The 22730-nt window shown below is 39.6% G+C and overlaps 1 protein-coding gene across 1 annotated transcript in view; it reads left to right on the top strand.

Annotated features, from left to right (window-relative positions):
- LOC128227575 (uncharacterized) overlaps positions 1-22659 on the top strand; it is a 41852-nt gene extending 19193 nt beyond the window's left edge. Inside the window, exons 14-39 of the mRNA XM_052938244.1 lie at positions 65-206; positions 883-1230; positions 1876-2043; positions 2337-2478; positions 3164-3265; positions 3443-3521; positions 4186-4374; positions 4695-4890; positions 5659-5750; positions 6104-6153; positions 6770-6882; positions 7990-8218; positions 9293-9486; positions 10370-10509; positions 11014-11123; positions 11481-11630; positions 12399-12495; positions 13493-13644; positions 14360-14467; positions 15166-15288; positions 15675-16148; positions 16334-16605; positions 18177-19529; positions 19612-19673; positions 19900-22096; positions 22456-22659. Coding sequence (XP_052794204.1) covers positions 65-206; positions 883-1230; positions 1876-2043; positions 2337-2478; positions 3164-3265; positions 3443-3521; positions 4186-4374; positions 4695-4890; positions 5659-5750; positions 6104-6153; positions 6770-6882; positions 7990-8218; positions 9293-9486; positions 10370-10509; positions 11014-11123; positions 11481-11630; positions 12399-12495; positions 13493-13644; positions 14360-14467; positions 15166-15288; positions 15675-16148; positions 16334-16605; positions 18177-19529; positions 19612-19673; positions 19900-22096; positions 22456-22659 — 7486 coding nt within the window. The remainder of the gene's footprint in view (positions 1-64; positions 207-882; positions 1231-1875; positions 2044-2336; positions 2479-3163; positions 3266-3442; positions 3522-4185; positions 4375-4694; positions 4891-5658; positions 5751-6103; positions 6154-6769; positions 6883-7989; positions 8219-9292; positions 9487-10369; positions 10510-11013; positions 11124-11480; positions 11631-12398; positions 12496-13492; positions 13645-14359; positions 14468-15165; positions 15289-15674; positions 16149-16333; positions 16606-18176; positions 19530-19611; positions 19674-19899; positions 22097-22455) is intronic.
- Positions 22660-22730: the final 71 nt, after the last annotated feature.

Here is a 22730-nt window from a genome sequence, read left to right as displayed (position 1 = left end):
ATTACTTACACCAAACAGTTATACATGAAATAATTTAACAAAATATTAAATTTCTACCGTCCAGTAAATGTGAGCGAGGTCAATGGTCGTGCTCGGAACACAAGTGCAGCGCCACCTGTAGCGTGTACGGTATGTCGCACGTGCGTACGTTCGATGGCAAGGAGTACGAATTTGTGGCAACACCCTGTGAATACCACCTGGTTCAGGTAAGTTCTTTCCATTGATATTACCTGGATCAGTAAAACACATACGCTCAAATTTTGCTTTATATGTATCAACATTCAGTTTGCCCATCTTTTTTAATGAAATCGCTGAAGATAACACACGCGATAACACACGAGATAACACACGAGATAACACAAAACCACACGAGATGTATTCATAATACATAAGAAACTTCATATAAGCCGTCCTGTACCTTCAAATTGAAATCAAAGCACTGATAGTTCTGAACGGCTTAACTTTTTTTTTAATGAAAGCATGAACCAAGAGTAAAGCAGAAGGGAGAAAACTGTATTCAATTAACTAAGTAATGTATATCTAAGTTCCCTCCCCTCTAGTATAGTGTTTATCTAAATAATATTCAATATAGTTCCAATAAGATACAAACCAGAAGTGTCAGGAGTTTTCCAGTTTATAGAAGTTTTCTCTATTACACATTCTTACTATGAATAACCATTTACTTACTTTGCAAATCATTTTTTAATCCAAGTATGTTTCACAAACTTTCATTTTCATTGCAATTTTATACTTTCTCCAGTTTGATTTTCAACTCTACATTTGGATTTTGTGGTTAATTACTTAAGTCTTGAGCAAAAGCTAAAGCCTAAGAGTTCCTTTTTTTAACAATGCCATTCAATACCTAATCCATACGTTTTGCAGCCGGTAGATGAGATAATTGACGACCAGCGCTACGACCTCAAGATTGAGCTATTCCATACGAAGTGTGGACAAAACTTGCTCGACGGCCTCTACTGTATTGGAGGCATCCGTCTTCAAACCATGGACAACAACGTTACCATCCGTGGTGGAATTCTTGACGCGCCAGACATACTCCTTATCAATGACGTCGATTATTCCGGAACAATTAACGTTCAGCCGTACATTTCACGTCATATTTACGTCAAACAGGCATCATCACTATTCAAGCTGATACGTGGATTTGGGTTCCGGATCTTGTACGGGTTTAGGAGAATCTATGTCAGTCTGGATCCGTTCTTTGATAACCGGGTAGGTTGGAATTCAAGCTAATTTTCACGTTGTTGGCGTAGTGGTTATCGCAGTTGCTTCTCACCTCAGCCACCGGGTTCGATTCCCGGTCGGGCGCATTTGAGTTTAGTTTTTGGTCACCAAGCCGGACAAGTGGGTTTCCTCCGGGTACTCCGGTTCCCCCACAACATAAGACCAAACTCTCGCGTAAAATCGTGCCAACGAGAGTGATAAATATAGTTTTGTAATAACTTGTTTTACCAATCGTTGTAAAATAATAAGTTTAAACTAAAGATTAGCGTTGACGTAATATATGATTTCCAAACAAAATAAATGTTTACTTTAATCATCGAGTTGATGAGTAAGTTTCGAGAAGTGCAAGTCTTTTCACAACTTAAAATTTGATTTTTGTAGGACTTCTTTCAGACTTATTTGAATCGATTTTCAATATGACTTCCATGCCATGTCCTCATTAAATTTAGAATACGCACATGTTATTTATATAAAAATGAAGCCTCATTCAGAAATGGTAAATCGTTCATCTTCAAGTGAGTGCGAACAATCGCGCTGATGATGAGGGGACAGTACCATATGTTAGAGTACACGCATGTTGTTTTTTTTTTAAATTTAGTCCTTATTCAGATGTAGTAAATCGTTCTTCTGTAGGTCCAAGGCCTGTGTGGAAAGTTCAACTATCGCGCCGATGATGAGTGGACGATGCCCAATGGCGCGCTCGCTTCAAAGGCGGGAGACTTCGTTGGAAACTATATGTTCCCGAGCACGTGTACGCAGCACGGGAACCCCGTGGACGTCCAGTGTGGAGGCGATAACACAGTAATTGACTCTTTGCCTTTTTGCTTATTTGGTTCTGTTCAAAAATCCAGTTTTCCGATGTCAGTGTTTAGTAGCTTTACAGCATCTGTATTCTAAACGAAGTTAGAGGACTCGTCGTATTTTTATCGTATTTGAAAACTAGTACATGTGGTCTAGCACATTCGGGACTTGGTCGATTTGAATACCTTTTACCCCTTGAAACTTCAAATACTGTATGTAGGCATTCCTACGCAAACATACATTTATTAAGAAAACATATATCACAAATGAGTTAAAAGATCATGTATTTCCAGACAACATTTGTTGATAGCGCGTGCATGCCGCTCTTAGATAATGAAGATATGTGGGCGACGTGTCGGGACTTGGTCGATTTCAACGCCTACTACCACAAGTGTAGGCGAGATTCTTGTGGTGTCAGTCATCTTAACAACTTTGGTAAGATTATTTATTTGATAAACTGTCTTAAATAACAAGGTATATTCTCAATGTGTTCACAAAGGTTTTCTTGTGTAGTATTTCAAATAATGATCCAGAAACTACCAACTTATATTTTAAATGTTTTACCGGTAAGAGAATGCGTTTAAATTGATTTGGTAATCAGTTAAAATAACGTTGTTTATTGAATATCTCTGTCAACGCGGAGTCAACATTTCTTCACTTAAATATGAAAGTGCTGTTGACAGAATGTAGGCACGACAGCCTTTGTTTCACTTCCCTGCAATTCTGTTCAAAGGCAATAAAAATCGCAAAAAAACTTATACCGCTAAGTGCCTGTGTTTGCCTAAGATGACATAATGTAAATTAATAAAAATTAAATACAATTAGCTACTTACATAACAGTATATGATAGGGAAGTTCCGATGATCGATTATTATCGAAAAATGATTGGGCCTCAAATCGGCGCCAATCAGTTGTTGGTCATAACCGATCATTTCGATTCGATTTGCGAAGCATGTAGGCCTTTAATGCATAATAGAATGATATAGTTAATCGGAGTGAGTGATAAGATTAACGGAGCTATACAGTAAATGAAGTCAACGATGCATGACCATAAGGTTGCCATATGTTGTACATTTAATATCATCACAACTGTATACTTTTAAGTCTTGTTCATTTCCAGTGCCTTCGTGTATCATAATGTCTGTTGCGGCCCGGGAATGCGCGTCTAAGGGTGCAGACGTGAATGATTGGGTGAACCATCATTCTATCCAAGGCCGATGCGGTAATGATTTGAAATAAAATATAAATACATATTGAGAGCTAATATTCACACTTTTCATTATCGATTTATGATTGAGTTATTTTCGTTCCATTATTAAAATCAAAGAAGACGCTTCCACCCGTTAAAATGTACATGTCGACCATTAGAAACTTAAGTTGAGTGTTATTTTCCCTACAGAAACGTATACGCTCTGTAACAACGTCTACCCGGGTTCCCAATACCACGAATGTGCGTCGGCTTGTCGCACGCATTGTAGGTAAGTGTATCTTAGTTACAGAATGCTGCGGTGAAATTGATGACAGAATGTTTGTTTGTTTTTTGTTGATGTTTTTTTTATCTCGTGTCACTTCTTACTACTTTGTTCACAAGATAAGTTATTTATAAGTCGTGGTCACGCTGGCCCCAATTACTCGAAACTTTTTAAGTCCCTTAAAACAGGATTATGCTATGCGTACTATTTTTTTTCAATAATATGCTTAATATTTACTTCTTTAAAAGTATATTTTAGATAGGAATTATCTATAAAATTGAGACAGTGTATATTAGATATACTAATTCAGAACTAAATATATAATTTGTTCAAAGGCTTGTCCAACATTTTCCTGTAAAGGTTTTGAGTATAATGGCGTAGTTAAACAGCACTGACCTTTTGCTTTTCACAGAACTTTTACTTAAATGTTTGACTGCTGCGAATGTCCCTGTTATTTCCTTTGTTTAGTTGGTGTTATATCATTTGTGACAAAATGTCCCCGTACGTTTATTTGTTATTTATATATAAATATAAAGGGGAAAAGCCGTCTCAAGAAAATTATAAAAAAAAAAACAAAAAAAACGACATCACAAGAGTTAATGCTATATTATTTGCATAAAAAAGGAAAGACCTATGTGATTTCATTCATATTTATATACATTTATTACAGAGATATGGAGCTGGCTGACAGCGCCTGCCTGGATGAGTGTATCCCTGGATGCCATTGCCCAGCCTCACAGCTGATAAGCGATGAGGCGACGTGTGTAAATGTTGAGGAGTGCACCTGCTATGACAAACTCGACACTACTCAGCATATACGCTCTGCGGGAAGCAATGTGCAGCGCTTATGTGAGAACTGGTATGTGGGTTTTCTAATTCTAGATCTTGCATATTATAGGGTTTTGATTTACAAACTATATAGGGGGAAAGTATTTGTCGAAATGAAATGTTTTATTTAATGTATTAATAAATATAATTATATATAGTTGTACAAGTGTGTTATATGTTTTTTTCTTTGACTTTTACCATTTTTAGTTGTTTCCAACCCATTGGCGTGTAAAATTCGTATACGTCCGTGCAAAATCTTGACATTTGGTAATGCTACTCCTAGTTTGTGGTGTTTTAGTCTGCAGTTTATGGTAATGAAGTAGTTGCTATGAAACTCATTATATTTTACAGTACATGTACAAATGGCGCTTGGGACTGCACGGAATTGCCCGGATGTGACGTTACAGTAATTTGCCCGCATAATCTGACGTACTATCAAGATTCGCATGTATGTCAACACTCTTGTGTTGACGCAAACGATGCATGCGATCTGAACTACGAGTTTACAGGATGTGGGTGTCCCGAAAACTTTGTTATGTCGCCGGAGGTATGATTTGTTGTTAAATTGGTTGGTTAAATTGCATGGATATCTCGTTAATATAAATTTAAAACTTGACCTGGCTTTATTGCGCTATTTATATAACTGACATAACTACAGAAGCGCCATCAGGTTCAAAGCTTTCTTCTTTACAATGCCGTGTAGTTTTGTTTTTGTTTTACTGCATATATGTAGCAATTGTTTACTTTTTCATGAATTACTGATACAGAACATATTTTGATTATTTAAACATGCTCTAACATTGTATATTAGGAAATTGAACATTTTCTATTGAAATAAATATTGTAAGTTTTCAGACCCACAACTATTTATAGTTTTGCCATCGCTAAAAGGGTTTGTGTGCAGAAAATGAATATAAATATATATAAAAAAAAACCGAAGAGGCTGAAAAATAGGTCCGATTTCAGTTGAAACAGTGAACTAAAATATAAACTGTAATAGATATATGTAAGATGCACTTCTGGCCATTCATTCATGGTCAAGACGACTTGTTTTCAAGCCATTCAGACTGGCCCCTGACAGTGAGGGATGACTGGATTGTGTACACATTAATATTGAAAAATAATTTCAAACTAAGAAAAATGTTTTATATGCAATGATTATCCGGAGTTGTTTTGCTGCAACGTTCGACCTTTCAAATTTTGATTCAAGAATTGGCGGCGTAGTAATTTGGTCATGAATTCATGCCCGGTTTAATTTTATTGTTCTTTCGTGCATTAACTGTTATTATTTGAAAATATATCCATATTGTTCCAGGGAGTTTGCATTGAGTCCCAGCATTGCCCATGCCAGTATAACTATGCCTGGTACCAGCAAGGCGCATTGATCCACCTCGGCTGCAAAACAATGTAAGATATTTTAGGATGAGGAATCACGTGACTTAAAGGGGTTCTCACATGGGTCAGCACGGGACACAACCGATGCAAACATACAAATAAAAAGCATAGTCTTTTATTGTCTAAGAAATATTTTCATATTTCTTTTCTGTCAAAAAAGGTACTTAAAAAATACACGTCACTTAATTGTTTGTTTACATCGGTTGTGACCCGTGGTGACCCACGTGAGAACCCCTTTGAGTCACGTGATTCTTCAAATGTTTTCATACACTTTGTCACGTAGAGATGCTGTGCAAAAATTCTAACATTTTTTTAATATTTTTACAAATGCAAACGTACATTTAACATGTTCACGTTCTTTTTAGGCGATGCGAACAACAAAAATGGGTTGTTGTAAGCGAGACGGACTGCGCAGGTATGCTATGCCGCATTACTTTCATTCATTTACGAATTAAATCTACACTCTCACATATATGGACCGTTTCTAATTGAATTGAAGTGACAAAAGATCAGATAGCATTTTTTCATATTTACGTTCGAATATTGATGGCTTATAGCGTTACTAACGATTTATGAGAAATGAAAAACAAGCAATTTAGATCCGTTCTATTGTGAGTTGTCTTTTATGACTGAATGGAAGGGATTGATGCCAAAATCAGCTGATTCTGAGATATTAATGAAAAAAGATGTCAAAAATGGTCAATCTGTGCAGCTTCTATGAACATAATTATATATGATTAGGTTGGAGCTGATGAATTGATTTAGTTACCATTACCATTAGCATTTAAGGAACGTTTCGACGATAAACAATATTTAATTTAATGATCGGAAATAATAGTGATTGTCCGCTCTGTTTCATTTCGTATTTTGCTTCAAATTACAAGGAAAAGTACATGGACGTATGAATATGAAATTGATGATATGCGAACATATATTATTCTAACTCGGATTTTTGTTTTAATAGATGTATAAGTTATTGATTGATATGGAATTTAACAACCATTGGTGTAAATGAAACCTCATTAAATCAGGTACATGTTGGTCTTCGGGAGACCCTCACTACTATACCTTTGACGGGAAGGAGTATTCGTTCCAAGGCGAGTGTACATATAAACTGGTCGATGCCATGGATGGGACTTTTCAGGTACCGATTTACGTAGTGTAATGGTCCGCTGTAGGCTGCGGATGTGCGTTCATAGTATAACATTCCGTTATAGACGGAAGTACGTTCATAGTACGTATGTTTACTTGGTTGGTAATATGCAAATAAACAAAGCCCGGGCTCTGTGTGGATTGAAAATTTACTGTATATAAAGACCAGTGGACCCCATCAGGGTCGAGCATGCTTTTCTCTGTTGGTGTTTGTTTGACGTCGCACGTTACAGTAGAATATCCATGTGTCAATCGGAACACCTCGGCGATTTGCCATCGAAAACTACGGGACACCTCGGCCATTTTTGTATCAATTTATGTACATGGACGGTTTAGCATATCAGAATTCTTTACATTTAACTACGCTGCAAATAGATCGCGTAGTAATTCCAATTTAGCAGTTAAGTCTGAGGACTTTACTCTAAGGAATCTTAAATATGTATGCAATAATTCACTTCACTTGGAATCAATTTGAACTTATTAATACAAATTAGACTTTAAAACATTACAATTTATCAATATTATTATTATCAAAACTACTTGTACTAATGCACCGGCATTCACCCGAGGTTGTTTTTGATAGAAAATTGCCGATAGGTTCGTATGTATGTCAGCGACCTTGTCGATGATTATAAAAAGTGGTATATATGTTTGCGGTTATAACACATTGGGTTGATTGTTCAGAAAGATTGAACTATCGGCCAATTATTTGTAAACATTTATATATTGAATAAATGCAATGAACGATAAAAATGGCGTTATACTGTTTAAACAACGAATACCAGTTGTTCGAGTTTTTTTCTATAACTGGCGACGTCTCACCATGTACTGATTAATGTCTTGGTGGTATTTACTATTGGTCTTAAATGGATCTTAGAACGATGTAGCTAATCGGATTACTCGATATAAAGAAAACCTATTCAGTGAAATGAGTCAATGATGTATGAGTATAAGATAGACTTAAGTTGAATATTAATTACCCCCCCCCCCCCATCCCTCCCCCTTAACCAACCCCCACCATCTATACATTATAATTTCCAGGTTATTGTATACCATCCCCCTGAACCAACTCCCACCATCTATACATTATGATTTCCAGGTTATTGTAGAAAACATCCCCTGTGGTACCACTGGCGTCACCTGTACGAAGAAAGTTACCCTGAAATACCTCCAGAATGAAGTAGTAATGGTTAGAGGCATTCGGCCTACCATTAACAACTTCACCTTACCATCGGACGAATACACGTACGGTAATATTGAGCTTACGAGGGCGGGCTTGTGGTTCTTTGTGAAGATAGATGACGACATCACAGTGCAGTATGATGAAGGTAATAGTTGCACTGATAGGTTTGTAAATACAAACGTTATAAGAAAGTTCAGTGTATTTGTCGATGGCAAACATTCTGAAACGGTGAGAGTGATCTAGTGGTTAAAGTGTCCGCCTCTCACCCAAGAGGTTTTGGGTTCGATCCCCACCAGGGTTACTTTCTCATGGCCTCTCAAAAAGGACACAGTACTAGTTTCTGCCCAGGAAACTGACTCGAGAGTGATCTTAGAAGCTAACAGCTTTTGTCACAATCGAGCTTAAATAATTAAGTATAAACCAAACATTCTGAACGAATAATTAGAGGTACGCTATGTAACGTCCGTTATCTTCATCGAAAGGTTGATCGATTGGTTTGAATTTGGCGTTGCCGATCAAAAAATATTTTGATCTTGTCTTGTTTTGTCGTGCATTATATTGTATTATATTATCATTGTCTGTCTTATCTTTTATTATTTTGGCTTGTCGATGTGATGCTTGTAATGTACACTAATATATGAAACTATGGTTACATTTAAAAACCTTATTGTGCTTAGAGAAAGTCGTATAGTAGTTTCACATATAACATATAGTTCATATTTAACGCAAAAAACACACACAAATATGTTCATTATAGATGTAACAACCCAACGTCAAACCGAGATGGCCATACAAGAACGGTTTATATACATTGCGTCCGTCCACTTAATTATTCCAAGTACAATCTAAAGATGCATTCTTACTCCCAAAACAGATTTACCACAATTAAAACAAATAGTTTAATATACCGAAAAAGATAATTGAATGTCAAAAACAATGGTTGTTATGAAGAATACCGAGTTTAATTTGAAAGAAAGCTGCAGAAAACCTTTTTAACCTCATAAGACGATAGTTGATCACAGTAATTATTTGAGCACTCACCAATCATTTAATACTTTTGCGTGTTCAGCTATTAAATACACGGTTACAACCTTGTTATCAGAAATTAATACGTTCCATGAATGCATTATTTAGTAAGTAGTTAAAGGTTTATCACTCAAAAATTCATGTTTGTTATACATGTGTATGTATTGATTTTGAATAAGAATGTCACTTTAAGGTACACGTGTGGTTGTCCATCTTAACCAGCGATGGCAAGGCCATGTGACAGGACTGTGCGGAAACTTCAACGGGGATAAGGAGGACGATTTCGGTGACGCTGCAAATGCCGTGGAGTTTGGAAACAAATTCAAAACCACGACACAATGCGCAGATGTTCAAACGGTTTCTCCCGTGGAAATGGAGCCATGCTATGTAAGACCATATTGAGGGCTTTAATGAAAAGGAGAAAAATACCAAATTGAAGACAGGGAATCACGCACGGCGTGGGGGTTGGGGGTCGGTGGATGATACAATTATCTAACTCATTTATTTCACTCGCATTTTTAAACTATTTATCAGCATGTTGCAGAAACGAGAAATGGTATTTTGACTTCAATTAATGAGAATCATTCTATTTGTGTATATTTTCAAATATTAAGGCTCTAAGGGTAGGTTTGGGGTGTTTGGGCAAGGGTATGGAGGCTGGGAGTGGAAACTCAACGGTTTTATATGCGTCTGTATATGATTTCACTTAGATCGTTTTTCATTTTTTCTTTCTTTTTGAAGACAAATACATTCTGGAAGAATAAAATCTTTGAGTATATTAGCTTAAATAAGATTTAAAACATTTAATACAGTTGTTTTAATATACCAAACAGGATGAACAAATGTCGAAAGCAATGGTGCTTATGAAAGATAGCGAGGTAAATTTAAAAGAAATATGCAGAAAACATGGTATTGCTTCCTTATGAGACCAAAGTAGATCGCAGTAAATCTATTAGCATTCACCAAACATTTAATATTTTTGCGTTTTCAGCTATTAAATACACGGTTATAATAGTGTTAATTGTAAATAATAGTTTCCCTAAATGCATTATTTAGTACAAAGATGAGGGTGTTTCCCTCAATATTTATGTTTCTTTTACATGAGTAAGTATTGATTTTGAATAAGAGTGTCACTTTAAACATTGCAACTGTACCGGTCTATTATACAGACAAAACGGGGGAGAATAACATTTAACAACGTTAAACCGCAAACAAATCAATACGAAGTATGTTATATGATCTTATATCTGTATTATAAACTTTCTACCAGAGTGTGGAACACCGTAAGATCTGGTCCCAGGACTCGTGCATGATTATCAAGGCCGGGGAGACTTTTGCGGAGTGCAGGAATGTCGTGGACGAAACCACCATGAACATGGCGTATGACGAATGTCTCTTTGACGCATGCAGGTACTGCTGACTAAATAAACGCCATTGAATGAAAAAAAAATCGATTTAGGGTTGCAGTGATTGTGTATAAAATAGTCGATAACAATTATAAGTAGTCGATATTTATAACAACATGAAATGGGTCTAGATCAATGTTGTATATAAAATGCTCTTTAAAGTTTTATTTGGGGGGGTAAACGATACATGTACGTAAGAGTTTATCATTAGTTTAAACATCTTATATTTTACAACGACTGTGAAGAAAGTTATGATAACATATACTAAGTCACCCTCGTTGGCACGAAATTGCGCGAGAGTGTTGACTTGTGATGTGTGGGAAGCCGGAATGCCCGGAGATAACCCTCTAACCAAACTCACATGCGGTCGAGCTGGGAATCGAACCCGGGTAGCCTTAGTGAGAAGCGAGTGTGCTCATCCGAGCTTTACATTGACATTTGCCTTTAAAAAAATACTCCGACTAGTCTGTTAGAAAGGGAGATAACTCATTGTGAATAACATCAACAGGTGCGACAAGGGCGGTGACTGTGAATGTCTCTGTACGGCCATTGCAAACTTCGCTGAAATGTGCAACCAACATGGCGTCCCGGTGAAGTGGAGGACTCAAAGCCTATGCCGTAAGGGCCTATCTACAACACATTCTTTTCGAATATACTAAACTTTAGCAACTTTTATATACAATGTATTCGGAACTGAAAAAAAATGTCGTTTGACCTCAAGGAAGCGGACTACACTGGGTGAACAAAGTATTCCTTACATACAAACTGGCGTTCTTAACTTGTCTATATAATATTAAATGAAAAAGTGCTATGTGACCTCAATGAAGTGAATTACAATGGGCTAACTAAGTATTCCTTGCAATTAAACTGGCCTTCTTAACTTATCTATATAAAATCCTGGTATAAGTATATGAGGTTAACTGGTATCATTTATTCTTTAAAATGTGTACAACTATGTTTGTACCATCTCTACAGCGATGCAGTGCGAGAACAGTTACGAATACAGCCCCTGTGGCGCCCCATGTCCTCAGACGTGCCACAATATAGGAGACGAGCCTGCAGACTCTTGCATCGCTACTTCCTGTGTTGAGGGCTGCTTCTGTCCCGAGGGATATGTCCAGTCCGGTACGTATACTTAAATAACGTTGCATATTAGTTTAAACATTACATATTTTACAACGATTGTGAAGAAAGTTATGATAATTGTACTCTCGTTGGCGCGATGTTGCGCGAGAGTGTGGTCTTGTCCAGAGTGCCCGGAGAAAACCCACTTGTCCGGCTTGTTCACCACTAACCTAACTCATATGCGCCCAGGCCGGGAATCGAACCCGTGTCGCCTTGGTGAGGAGCGAGTGCGCTAACCACTGCGATAACCGGACAAATTGGATATTGTGTGGACACTTTCAACGCATTTTAAATAGTGTGTCAATTCTCCCAAATGTTTTGTGGTAAGCTGTATTTTAAACAACAGATGTAAATTATTGTATTAGTTTAGGATATGTTTAATGATGTAAAAAGAAAAAAATAACGAATTATTGTGATTAACTAATTTGACCTAAATGATCAAAACAAAAGAATGAAAATGATTTACGTACAGATAAAAATATATAAAATATATCAGCGATGTTTTGGCATTTTTTTAAACTAGGAAATATGTGGCACATAGCTATTATTCGAAAAGACATTTCTTAAGGGTAAAATTTTATTATCTGTACCTTAATCATACCGTTGTTTTGTTTGTACTTTATAATTTAACGTATTATCGGCCACATACTAACTATTATTGACAGCTCTGGTCTTGTTTTGAGGAAACACTGTAGTTGCCGATTTTGAATCATCTGGTGTTAAGTCCCTTTAATGTGCCTTTTTAACATAATATGCATCAATTTAAAGGTGACTCATGTATTCCTGCGACGGAGTGTCCATGTTACCATGACAACGTACAATATCCTGTCGGCACAGTCATTATCGTGAGCAGATGCGAAAACTGGTATGATTCACACTTCAAATTTGCTTTATTTAATAATAGTATTTTCTAATTACCTCCCTTGTTAATTTCACGCGCATTTTTAAATATTTTAATTAGCATTTTGCAGTTACAAGAAATGGCATTTTGTCTTAAATCAACGAACACTAATTCTACTTGTTTATATTTTAAACTACATAGTAAATTTATTCACGTCTTTGAAGTGATGAAACGTGAATATAAATTACAGAATACATATGTATTCAAATTGACAAATTAATTCAATAGAACGTGGGGTTTTCACAACCAACACACTTATGGGGTTACGAATAATGTTTTTTCAGTAAATATATAAAATGCAAGGGCCACGCCCATTTCATTAACAAATACAAACGGACTAAATTATAAATCTTTATCTAAAGTTTAATACAATTCAACAGACTGTGTGTCATAATAAGTATAAAAATAACTTGACCAAAATTTCCTTGAAGAACTATAGGAAAGTGGTTTTAAATGGTTGATTTTTGGTGTACTGTACAGAATTCACTTGAACCTCGCAGTTCGAGTGCTAGAAAGAAACTGCAAGTTAGTCCTCCGAAAATAGTAAAGGGAGGTGACGTCATAATATGAACCAATATGAATGAATGTACGATAAAATATGTACAACTTGTTAAACCACCACTCAACACATCAAGCCATACATACATACACTCAGAACGTGACATTTACAGGAACAAACATGTGTCTTTACAGAACGGGACAGTTGGGTTGGAGTAATACTTGTCTATATATCATTGAAAACTATTGTTGATGTTGTTGAGTTTATAAAGGCCTGCCAGCGCCCTATAGTGGCTGCATTATGGCTTGACCCCGTCACAATCCAAAGTGTGACTGAAACATATTTTTTGAGGCCAAAGGGGGAGTTATTCGCCAACGTGACGAGTAATTTTGAACCCCAAACGCCGCGGCATTGAAAACTAACATGTTTGCCTTACTTAAGTATAAAGTTCTGCTTTAACAGCACATGCGCACACGGGAAATTCCTGTGCAAGCTGGATAACTGCACATGCGCAGACGACGAATTCCTGTGTAATAATGGCGACTGTGTCAACTCCACACTGGTTTGTGATGGACACCTTGACTGTTTCGACGGCTCGGATGAAGTTGATTGTGGTAATCATTTTATTTATGAAGCTTTTTGTTAGAAAGTAAGACGAACGGCACTGGTTAGCTGGTTAGCTCACCATTCGGGCAACAAACAATAAATCAGGATACATATGTTCGTTGTGCAAATCAATTCATAATAATTTTCACCCAAACGGTGTAGATTATTGTATGCATTTAAAAGGTGAATACATCTTTTTAAAAACAAATAATTTGATTCTTTTATAATTTCCTATTTTGAACAACAACGTTTAATGTTCAGTTAATCCACAAACTGACCTCGAAGCGAGTTACGTAGGCAGGGGTTATCACATAGCGTTATGTGGACCTCCTATATCTAAGCAAAGGCAGTAATCAAATTAGTTAGATATAGACTTATATACACCAGTCAATACAGTAACCATGCCCCCCCCCCCCCAAGTTCGGGGAGCGGCGTGGACTTTGACTTTTAGTCCAACCAATCCCAGGTAAAATTTCCGCCCTGTGGGGACAAACTGCTGGTAAAACCCCATCCTAGGTAAGGCCCATTCCCCGCTATTTTCGGCGCGAAAACAAAACCACCCCATTCACTCGGCACTGCGGGGCCGCCTGGAATGTAAAAACACGGCCCAATTCCCCTGTTACCCCCGGTATACCCCTGCAAACGTACCGCTGTATATAATAAAGTGTATATAGCTCAATAGAAAACGGCCTAAGAACATCACACCTGTTTCCTTTTCTCCAGCTTGTGAGGCAGGAATGTTCCAATGTGATAACGGTGACTGTGTTTTCCCGGGTGATGTCTGTAACGGAATTGAAGATTGTGCAACAGGAGAGGATGAACGCGATTGTGGTGAGTTGCGGTTTACGTTTAAGGTGTTAAATACAGACGAACCTCGTTGGCTCGAACTCAAAGGAACCAGCGAAGATACCTCGAGCCCATAAAATTTCGAGCCAAGCGGGAAGACTTACATTCAGTATAAAGAAATCGGTCCTTTATACCCAGTTCGAGCCAACGAGGAATTCGAGCCAAACCATTTCGAGCCAACGGGGTTTGACTGTATATCAATGATGTGCCTATAGCTCAAGCATAAATCTTGCATAATGCAATGCTTAAATCAAAAATGTACCCTGTTATACGTATATAGCAGATTATTTATTTTCATCTAAATTATCTTTCAAAGACTTGAAATTTCATAATTGAATTAAACGTTTTCCGTCTCTCCTAGCCACATTATGTCAAACAAACGATACCTCGAGCCCATAAAATTTCGAGCCAAGCGGGAAGACTTACATTCAGTATAAAGAAATCGGTCCTTTATACCCAGTTCGAGCCAACGAGGAATTCGAGCCAAACCATTTCGAGCCAACGGGGTTTGACTGTATATCAATGATGTGCCTATAGCTCAAGCATAAATCTTGCATAATGCAATGCTTAAATCAAAAGTGTACCCTGTTATACGTATATAGCAGATTATTTATTTTCATCTAAAGTATCTTTCAAAGACTTGAAATTTCATAATTGAATTAAACGTTTTCCGTCTCTCCTAGCCACCACGTGTCAAACAAACGAGTTCCAGTGCGATAATGGGCTATGTATATCCCTGGAGCGCCATTGTGATGGACATAATGATTGTGGTTCATTTGACGACTCAGATGAAGCCGGATGCATATGTAAGAAAACTAAGAATGAAATCATTTGCTTTTCATTGGCTTGTTCGTGTATTGTTTTGTTAAGTTTTTAATCTTTAAACAATTTTTGAGGAAATTGGATAGTTATTAAGGCAGGGAACTCTTTCTCATTGCCGAATGTTCAATTGTCCGCCCTTCTTTATTGTGGCGCCTTTCTCACTTGTTCTTTAGTTTTAATTCGGTTCGGACGTGTGTATCTATGTTAAATTTTTTTCCAATCGAGCAGCCTATTATTTCGGCAAATTAAATTTATATTTTACATTTGTCTTTGTTCTTCCTGTTCGCAATAATTTGCTAGTTTTATACACTAATCGACTCACTTTAAGAAATAAAGGAGTGTATAAAAACTATATTTTCTTGATTTACAGCTACGTCTGTGTCGACTCCCGTTGTCACGTCTTCTGTATCAACATCATCTACATTAACGACGCCCTCGCTTACAGCATCTCAGACAACCCTTGAAACAACACACCCTTCATCTGCCACCACAGGAGTTGGTACACAAACATCGACAGTTTCTCATCAGACATCGGCGTCTTCGTCGTATGGTACCACGCGTCTAACAACACAACGGTCTCCTTCTATGGAGGCTGGTGCAGATGCAGGGGCAGGGGCAACAGCCGTACCGGTATATCCGGAGGAAGTTTTAACAGAAGCGCCAGTGATCACTAATCCAATCTTTGGCATATCAACTCCCAGCACTCTGTGGTCAGGTTCACCTGGGGTGTCTCCAGCATCAACAACTTCAACGCCGGGGTTGATTTCTGCGTCAACAACTTTTCCTTCTGGAGTGTCTTCTACTACATCAACTGTCTCTTCTGGCATGCCCACTATGTCAACACGTAAGATAGTTTGATTAAAAAACTACACATATTTCGATCACGTACTTTGCTAGACTGGCATTGGAAGGTGAACATTCTTTGTAAAGGAAAATTGATATTTTTTGTTTTGTATTATTTCTTTAATGCATTTTATAACAATAGCGTTTATTAGTTACTATCATGTCACTATGTCATTCAACTTGCAGCCTGTACAATGGTGCTTGATGCTAACGCACCGTCGTGCTCGCTGGAACTATCCGTCGTGGACGAGGACAATTGTTCCGCCCCCTGTGACGCTCTGGCAAACTCAAACACTTCATGGATTGTACACGTACACCCAGAAGATATGAAACCAGTCTATTTAAACATTACATTGTTTAGCGGAATAACAGTCAACGTGCGAAGTGTCGAGTTCACAATAACGAACGTGCGTGCTACCGATCTGTTCATGTATACTGACGTCAGTCAAATGGAACTTGTAAGTAAATATATTTGTATAACGTATATTTTGATTATTTATAAACGTTAACACTTTTACATATACTAATTGAACAAAATTATCCGCAATGCAGTTTTAAAGCTGCATCCTCACAGATTGAACGTTTTGACAATTTTTTTATTTTTTGTCTTGAAACGAGCCATTTTTTTTTGCAAAAATCCATGGAAACAAGTTATAAAAGACTGCTGACAAAAATAAGATCGCAGATTTTTCTTAAATTGATGTTTTATGCATTTTTCTTAAACCGTAAGTAACGGTTTATGCCATAAAACATTAATTTTCGAACATAAATATGAAAATCTACGATCTGATTTTTTGTCAGCAATCTTATTTCATTGGTTTGCAGATATTTACGCAAAGTGTTTCTCTTTCAAAGACAAAAAATAAAAAAAGTTATACAAATGGTATATCTGTGAGAGTGTAGCTTTAAGTAAAATCCCGGTAGAATAAACTTGAAATGATCCCACCACAACATGTACAATTGGACAGTCCGGTCGCTAAAGCGGTTCTCACACAGATTGTCAGTTTTTAAACATTTTATTTATATTTGTCTCAGAATCTGCTTATTTTGACATCAATGTCTTCAATCCAGTCATATTAGGTAACTCAAAATTGAACAGATCTCAATTGATTGGTTAACTGCCGATTTTTTTTTTCATTTTTCGTAAAGCGTTAGCAACGCTTTAAGCCATAAAACATCAAATTTCAAGTAGACGTTGACATTTTAAATGTGTTTTTGTGTCAAAATGCTCCAAACTATCCAATCAACAATGTATTGATGTTTCTTAATGGTATATTTGCATACAAGGCTGATATTCAAGAACATAATGGAACAATAGTGGTCAAAAAAAATAATCCTGGCTACACAAAATGCAAATATCTATTTGAAAATATCTGCAATGCCTACAAACCCACAAAAGGTTTAGAATGTTCGACACATTAACATACTTGTTTTGCAACAAGTCACTTGCTTTTTTTTGGAAAATCTTAACACTAGCGGATTTAGAGGTGTGGGGGGGGCACCCGGCGCGCGCCCCCTCTACAATCGTCCAAGTTTACTTTTTATTAAGTATCGGAGAACAAAAGTAATATAATACACTAACACGTAACATTTAGACTATAAATTGTTAAACAGTTTTTGAGGGAGTAAACTCAACCTCCCATGGAAATAGTTTATGCCATACACCCTTGGTTCTTATTTAGGAGCGTATGTCAAAAGGTTGCGCCCCTAAGTTATGCCCCTTCTGACGTGAATTGCTAGAACCGCCCCAGCTTAATACACTTTTTTCATCTTAGCTCAATTCTATATTACACCAACACATGTTGCGACGTATGGATGTATAATGCGTGCTTAATGTTGAGCCTAACAAATAAGAAAGAGAACTTGAAACGTTTATGTTTTGGTCCTACAAAGTTTTGCTTTGTTGAAACTCAAATTAAGATGAACGACTAAAATTCGGGCAAAATCGAAAAAAATCAATATAGTGGTTTTCTTTATTAAGACTAATCTGTACATAACAAACATGTATAAATGTTTATTTACATTCTAGGTATACATGAAAACGACCAATCACTCCGACAGTTCTCACAATCAACTTTTTAAAATAAACAAAAATGGATCCAGTCTATCCCTGCATATTTTACCAGCTGATGCAACAGCAACAGTTTTCCTCAACAATTTAAAAATTGTGACTGACTGCATGGATATCTTACCAAATAAATCACATTGCGTAATGTGCACTCCAAGCAGAAACGAGGAAACGACATTAAGGACACCAGGGACAACAGTTACAACAGCACCAGGGGCAGCAGTTACAACAACACCAAATACAGGAATTACAACAGCACCAGGGACAGCAGTAACAACAGCACCAGGGACAACAGTTACAACAGTACCAGGGACAGCAGCTACATCAGCACCAGGGACAACAGTGACAACAGCAACAGGGACAGTAGTAACAACATCACCAGGGACAGCAGCTACAACAGCAGTTACTGCAGCACCAGGGACTACTGTTACAACAGCATCAGAGACAGCAGTTACAACAGCACCAGGGACAGGAATTACAACAGCACCAGGGACAGCAGTTACAACAGCACCAGGAACAATAATTACAACACCACCAGGGACAGTAGTAACAACACCACCAGGAACAGTTGGTACAACAGCACCAGGAACAGCAGTTACAACAGCACAAGGGACAGCGGTTACAACAGCACCAGGGACAGGGATTACAACAGCACCAGGGACAACAGTTGCAACAGCACCAGGGACAGGAATTACAAAAGCACCAGGGACAGCAGTTACAACAGCACCAGGGACAGGGATTACAACAGCACCAGGAACAGCAGTTACAACATCACCAGGGACAGCAGTTACAACAGCACCAGGTACAGAAGTTACAACATCACCAGGGACAACATTTGCAACAGCACCAGGGACAACAGTTACAACAGCTTCAGGGACAGGAATAACAACAGCACCAGGGACAACTGTTACAACAACACCAGGGACAGTAGTAACAACAGCACCAGGGACAGCAGCTACAACAGCTCCAGGGACAGCAGTAACAACAGCACAAGGGAAAGCATCTACAACAGCACCAGGGACAACTGTTACAACATCATCAGGGACAGCAGTTACAACAGCACCGGGGACAGGAATTACAATAGCACCAGGGACAGTAGTTACAACACCACCAGGAACAGTTGGTACAACAGCACCAGGTAGAGCAGTTACAACAGCACCAGGGACAGGGATTACAACAGCACCAGGGACAACAGTTACAACAGCACCAGGGACAGGAATTACAACAGCACCAGAGACAGCAGTAATAACAACACCAGGGACAGTAGTTACAAAAGCACCAATGACAACATTTACAACAGCACCAGGGACAACAGTAACAACAGCACCAGGGACAGCAGTTACAACAGCACCAGGAACAGAAGTTACAGCAGTACAAGAGACAACAGTTACCACAGCACCAGGGACAGCCATTACAACAGCACCAGGAACAGCAGCTACAACAGCAGCAGGGACAACAGTAACAAAAGCACCAGGGACAGCATTTACAACAGCAGGAGGGACAGCAGTTACAACAGCACAAGGGACAACAGTTACCAGAGCACCATGGACAGCAGATACAACACCACCACGGACAGCAGCTACAGTAGCACCAGTGATAACAGTTACAACAGCACCAGGGACAGCAGCAACAGCAGCACCAGGGACAGCAGTTACAACAGCACAAGGGACAGTTGTTACAACAGCACCGGGGACAGCAGTTACAAAAGCACCAGGGACAGAAGTTACAACAGCACCAGGGACAGGAATTACAACAGCACCAGGGACAACAGTTTCAATAGCACCAGGGACAACAGTAACAGCAGCACCAGGGACAGGAGTTACAACAGCACCAGGGACAGGAATAACAACAGTTACAGCAGCACCAGGGACAACAGTGACAACAGCACCAGGGACAGTAGTAACATCAGCACCAGGGACATTAGCAACAACAGCTCCAGGGACAGCAGTAACAACAGCACCAGGGACAGCAGCTACAGCAGCACCAGGGACAACAGTGACAACAGCTCCAGGGACAGCAGTAACAATAGCACCAGGGACAGCAGCTACAGCAGCACCAGGGACAACAGTAACAACACAACCAGGGACAGCATTTACTGCAGCACCAGGGACAACTGTTACAACAGCATCAGGGACAGTATTTACAACAGCACCAGGGACAACAATTACAACATCACAAGGGACAGCAGGTACAACAGCACCAGGGACAGTAGTTACAACAGCACCAGGGACATCAATTACAGCAGCACCATGGACAACAGTTACAGCAGCACCAGGGACATCAATTACAGCAGCACCATGGACAACAGTGACAACAGCACCAGGGACAGTAGTAACATCAGCACCAGGGACATTAGCAACAACAGCACCAGGGACAGCAGTAACAACAGCGCCAGGGACAGCAGCTACAGCAGCAGGGACAACAGTTTCAATAGCACCAGGAACAACAGTTACAGCAGTACCAGGGACAGGAGTTACAACAGCACCAAGGACAGGAATAACAACAGCACCAGGGACAACAGTTACAGCAGCACCAGGGACATCAATTACAGCAGCACCATGGACAACAGTGACAACAGCAACAGGGAGTATAGTAGCATCAGCACCAGGGACATTAGCAACAACAGCTCCAGGGACAGCAGTAACAACAGCACCAGGGACAGCAGCTACAGCAGCACCAGGGACAACAGTAACGACACAACCAGGGACAGCAGTTACTGCAGCACCAGGGACAACTGTTACACCACCAGGATCAGTTGCTACAACAGCACCAGGGACAGCAGTTACAACAACACCAGGAACAGCAGTTACAACAGCACCAGGGACAGCAGTTACAACAGCACCAGGAACAGAAGTTACAGCAGTACAAGAGACAACAGTTACCACAGCACCAGGGACAGCCATTACAACAGCACCAGGAACAGCGGCTACAACAGCAGCAGGGACAACAGTAACAAAAGCACCAGGGACAGCATTTACAACAGCAGGAGGGACAGCAGTTACAACAGCACAAGGGACAACAGTTACCAGAGCACCAGGGACAGCAGTTACAACACCACCACGGACAGCAGCTACAGTAGCACCAGTGACAACAGTTACAACAGCACCAGGGACAGCAGCAACAGCAGCACCAGGGACAGCAGTTACAACAGCACAAGGGACAGTTGTTACAACAGCACCGGGGACAGCAGTTACAAAAGCACCAGGGACAGCAGTTACAACAGCACCAGGGACAGGAATTACAACAGCACCAGGGACAACAGTTTCAATAGCACCAGGGACAACAGTAACAGCAGCACCAGGGACAGGAGTTACAACAGCACCAGGGACAGGAATAACAACAGTTACAGCAGCACCAGGGACAACAGTGACAACAGCACCAGGGACAGTAGTAACATCAGCACCAGGGACATTAGCAACAACAGCTCCAGGGACAGCAGTAACAACAGCACCAGGGACAGCAGCTACAGCAGCACCAGGGACAACAGTGACAACAGCTCCAGGGACAGCAGTAACAATAGCACCAGGTACAGCAGCTACAGCAGCACCAGGGACAACAGTAACAACACAACCAGGGACAGCATTTACTGCAGCACCAGGGACAACTGTTACAACAGCATCAGGGACAGTATTTACAACAGCACCAGGGACAGCAATTACAACATCACAAGGGACAGCAGGTACAACAGCACCAGGGACAGTAGTTACAACAGCACCAGGGACATCAATTACAGCAGCACCATGGACAACAGTTACAGCAGCACCAGGGACATCAATTACAGCAGCACCATGGACAACAGTGACAACAGCACCAGGGACAGTAGTAACATCAGCACCAGGGACATTAGCAACAACAGCACCAGGGACAGCAGTAACAACAGCGCCAGGGACAGCAGCTACAGCAGCAGGGACAACAGTTTCAATAGCACCAGGAACAACAGTAACAGCAGTACCAGGGACAGGAGTTACAACAGCACCAAGGACAGGAATAACAACAGCACCAGGGACAACAGTTACAGCAGCACCAGGGACATCAATTACAGCAGCACCATGGACAACAGTGACAACAGCAACAGGGAGTATAGTAGCATCAGCACCAGGGACATTAGCAACAACAGCTCCAGGGACAGCAGTAACAACAGCACCAGGGACAGCAGCTACAGCAGCACCAGGGACAACAGTAACGACACAACCAGGGACAGCAGTTACTGCAGCACCAGGGACAACTGTTACACCACCAGGATCAGTTGCTACAACAGCACCAGGGACAGCAGTTACAACAACACCAGGAACAGCAGTTACAACAGCACCAGGGACAGCAGTTACAACAGCACCAGGAACAGAAGTTACAGCAGTACAAGAGACAACAGTTACCACAGCACCAGGGACAGCCATTACAACAGCACCAGGAACAGCGGCTACAACAGCAGCAGGGACAACAGTAACAAAAGCACCAGGGACAGCATTTACAACAGCAGGAGGGACAGCAGTTACAACAGCACAAGGGACAACAGTT

Source organism: Mya arenaria, chromosome 1 (assembly GCF_026914265.1).
Source record: "Mya arenaria isolate MELC-2E11 chromosome 1, ASM2691426v1".
NCBI classification, from domain to species: Eukaryota; Metazoa; Mollusca; class Bivalvia; order Myida; family Myidae; genus Mya; species Mya arenaria.
The sequence above is the reverse complement of the archived record's forward strand: the minus strand, read 5'-3'. Positions and strand labels throughout refer to the sequence as shown.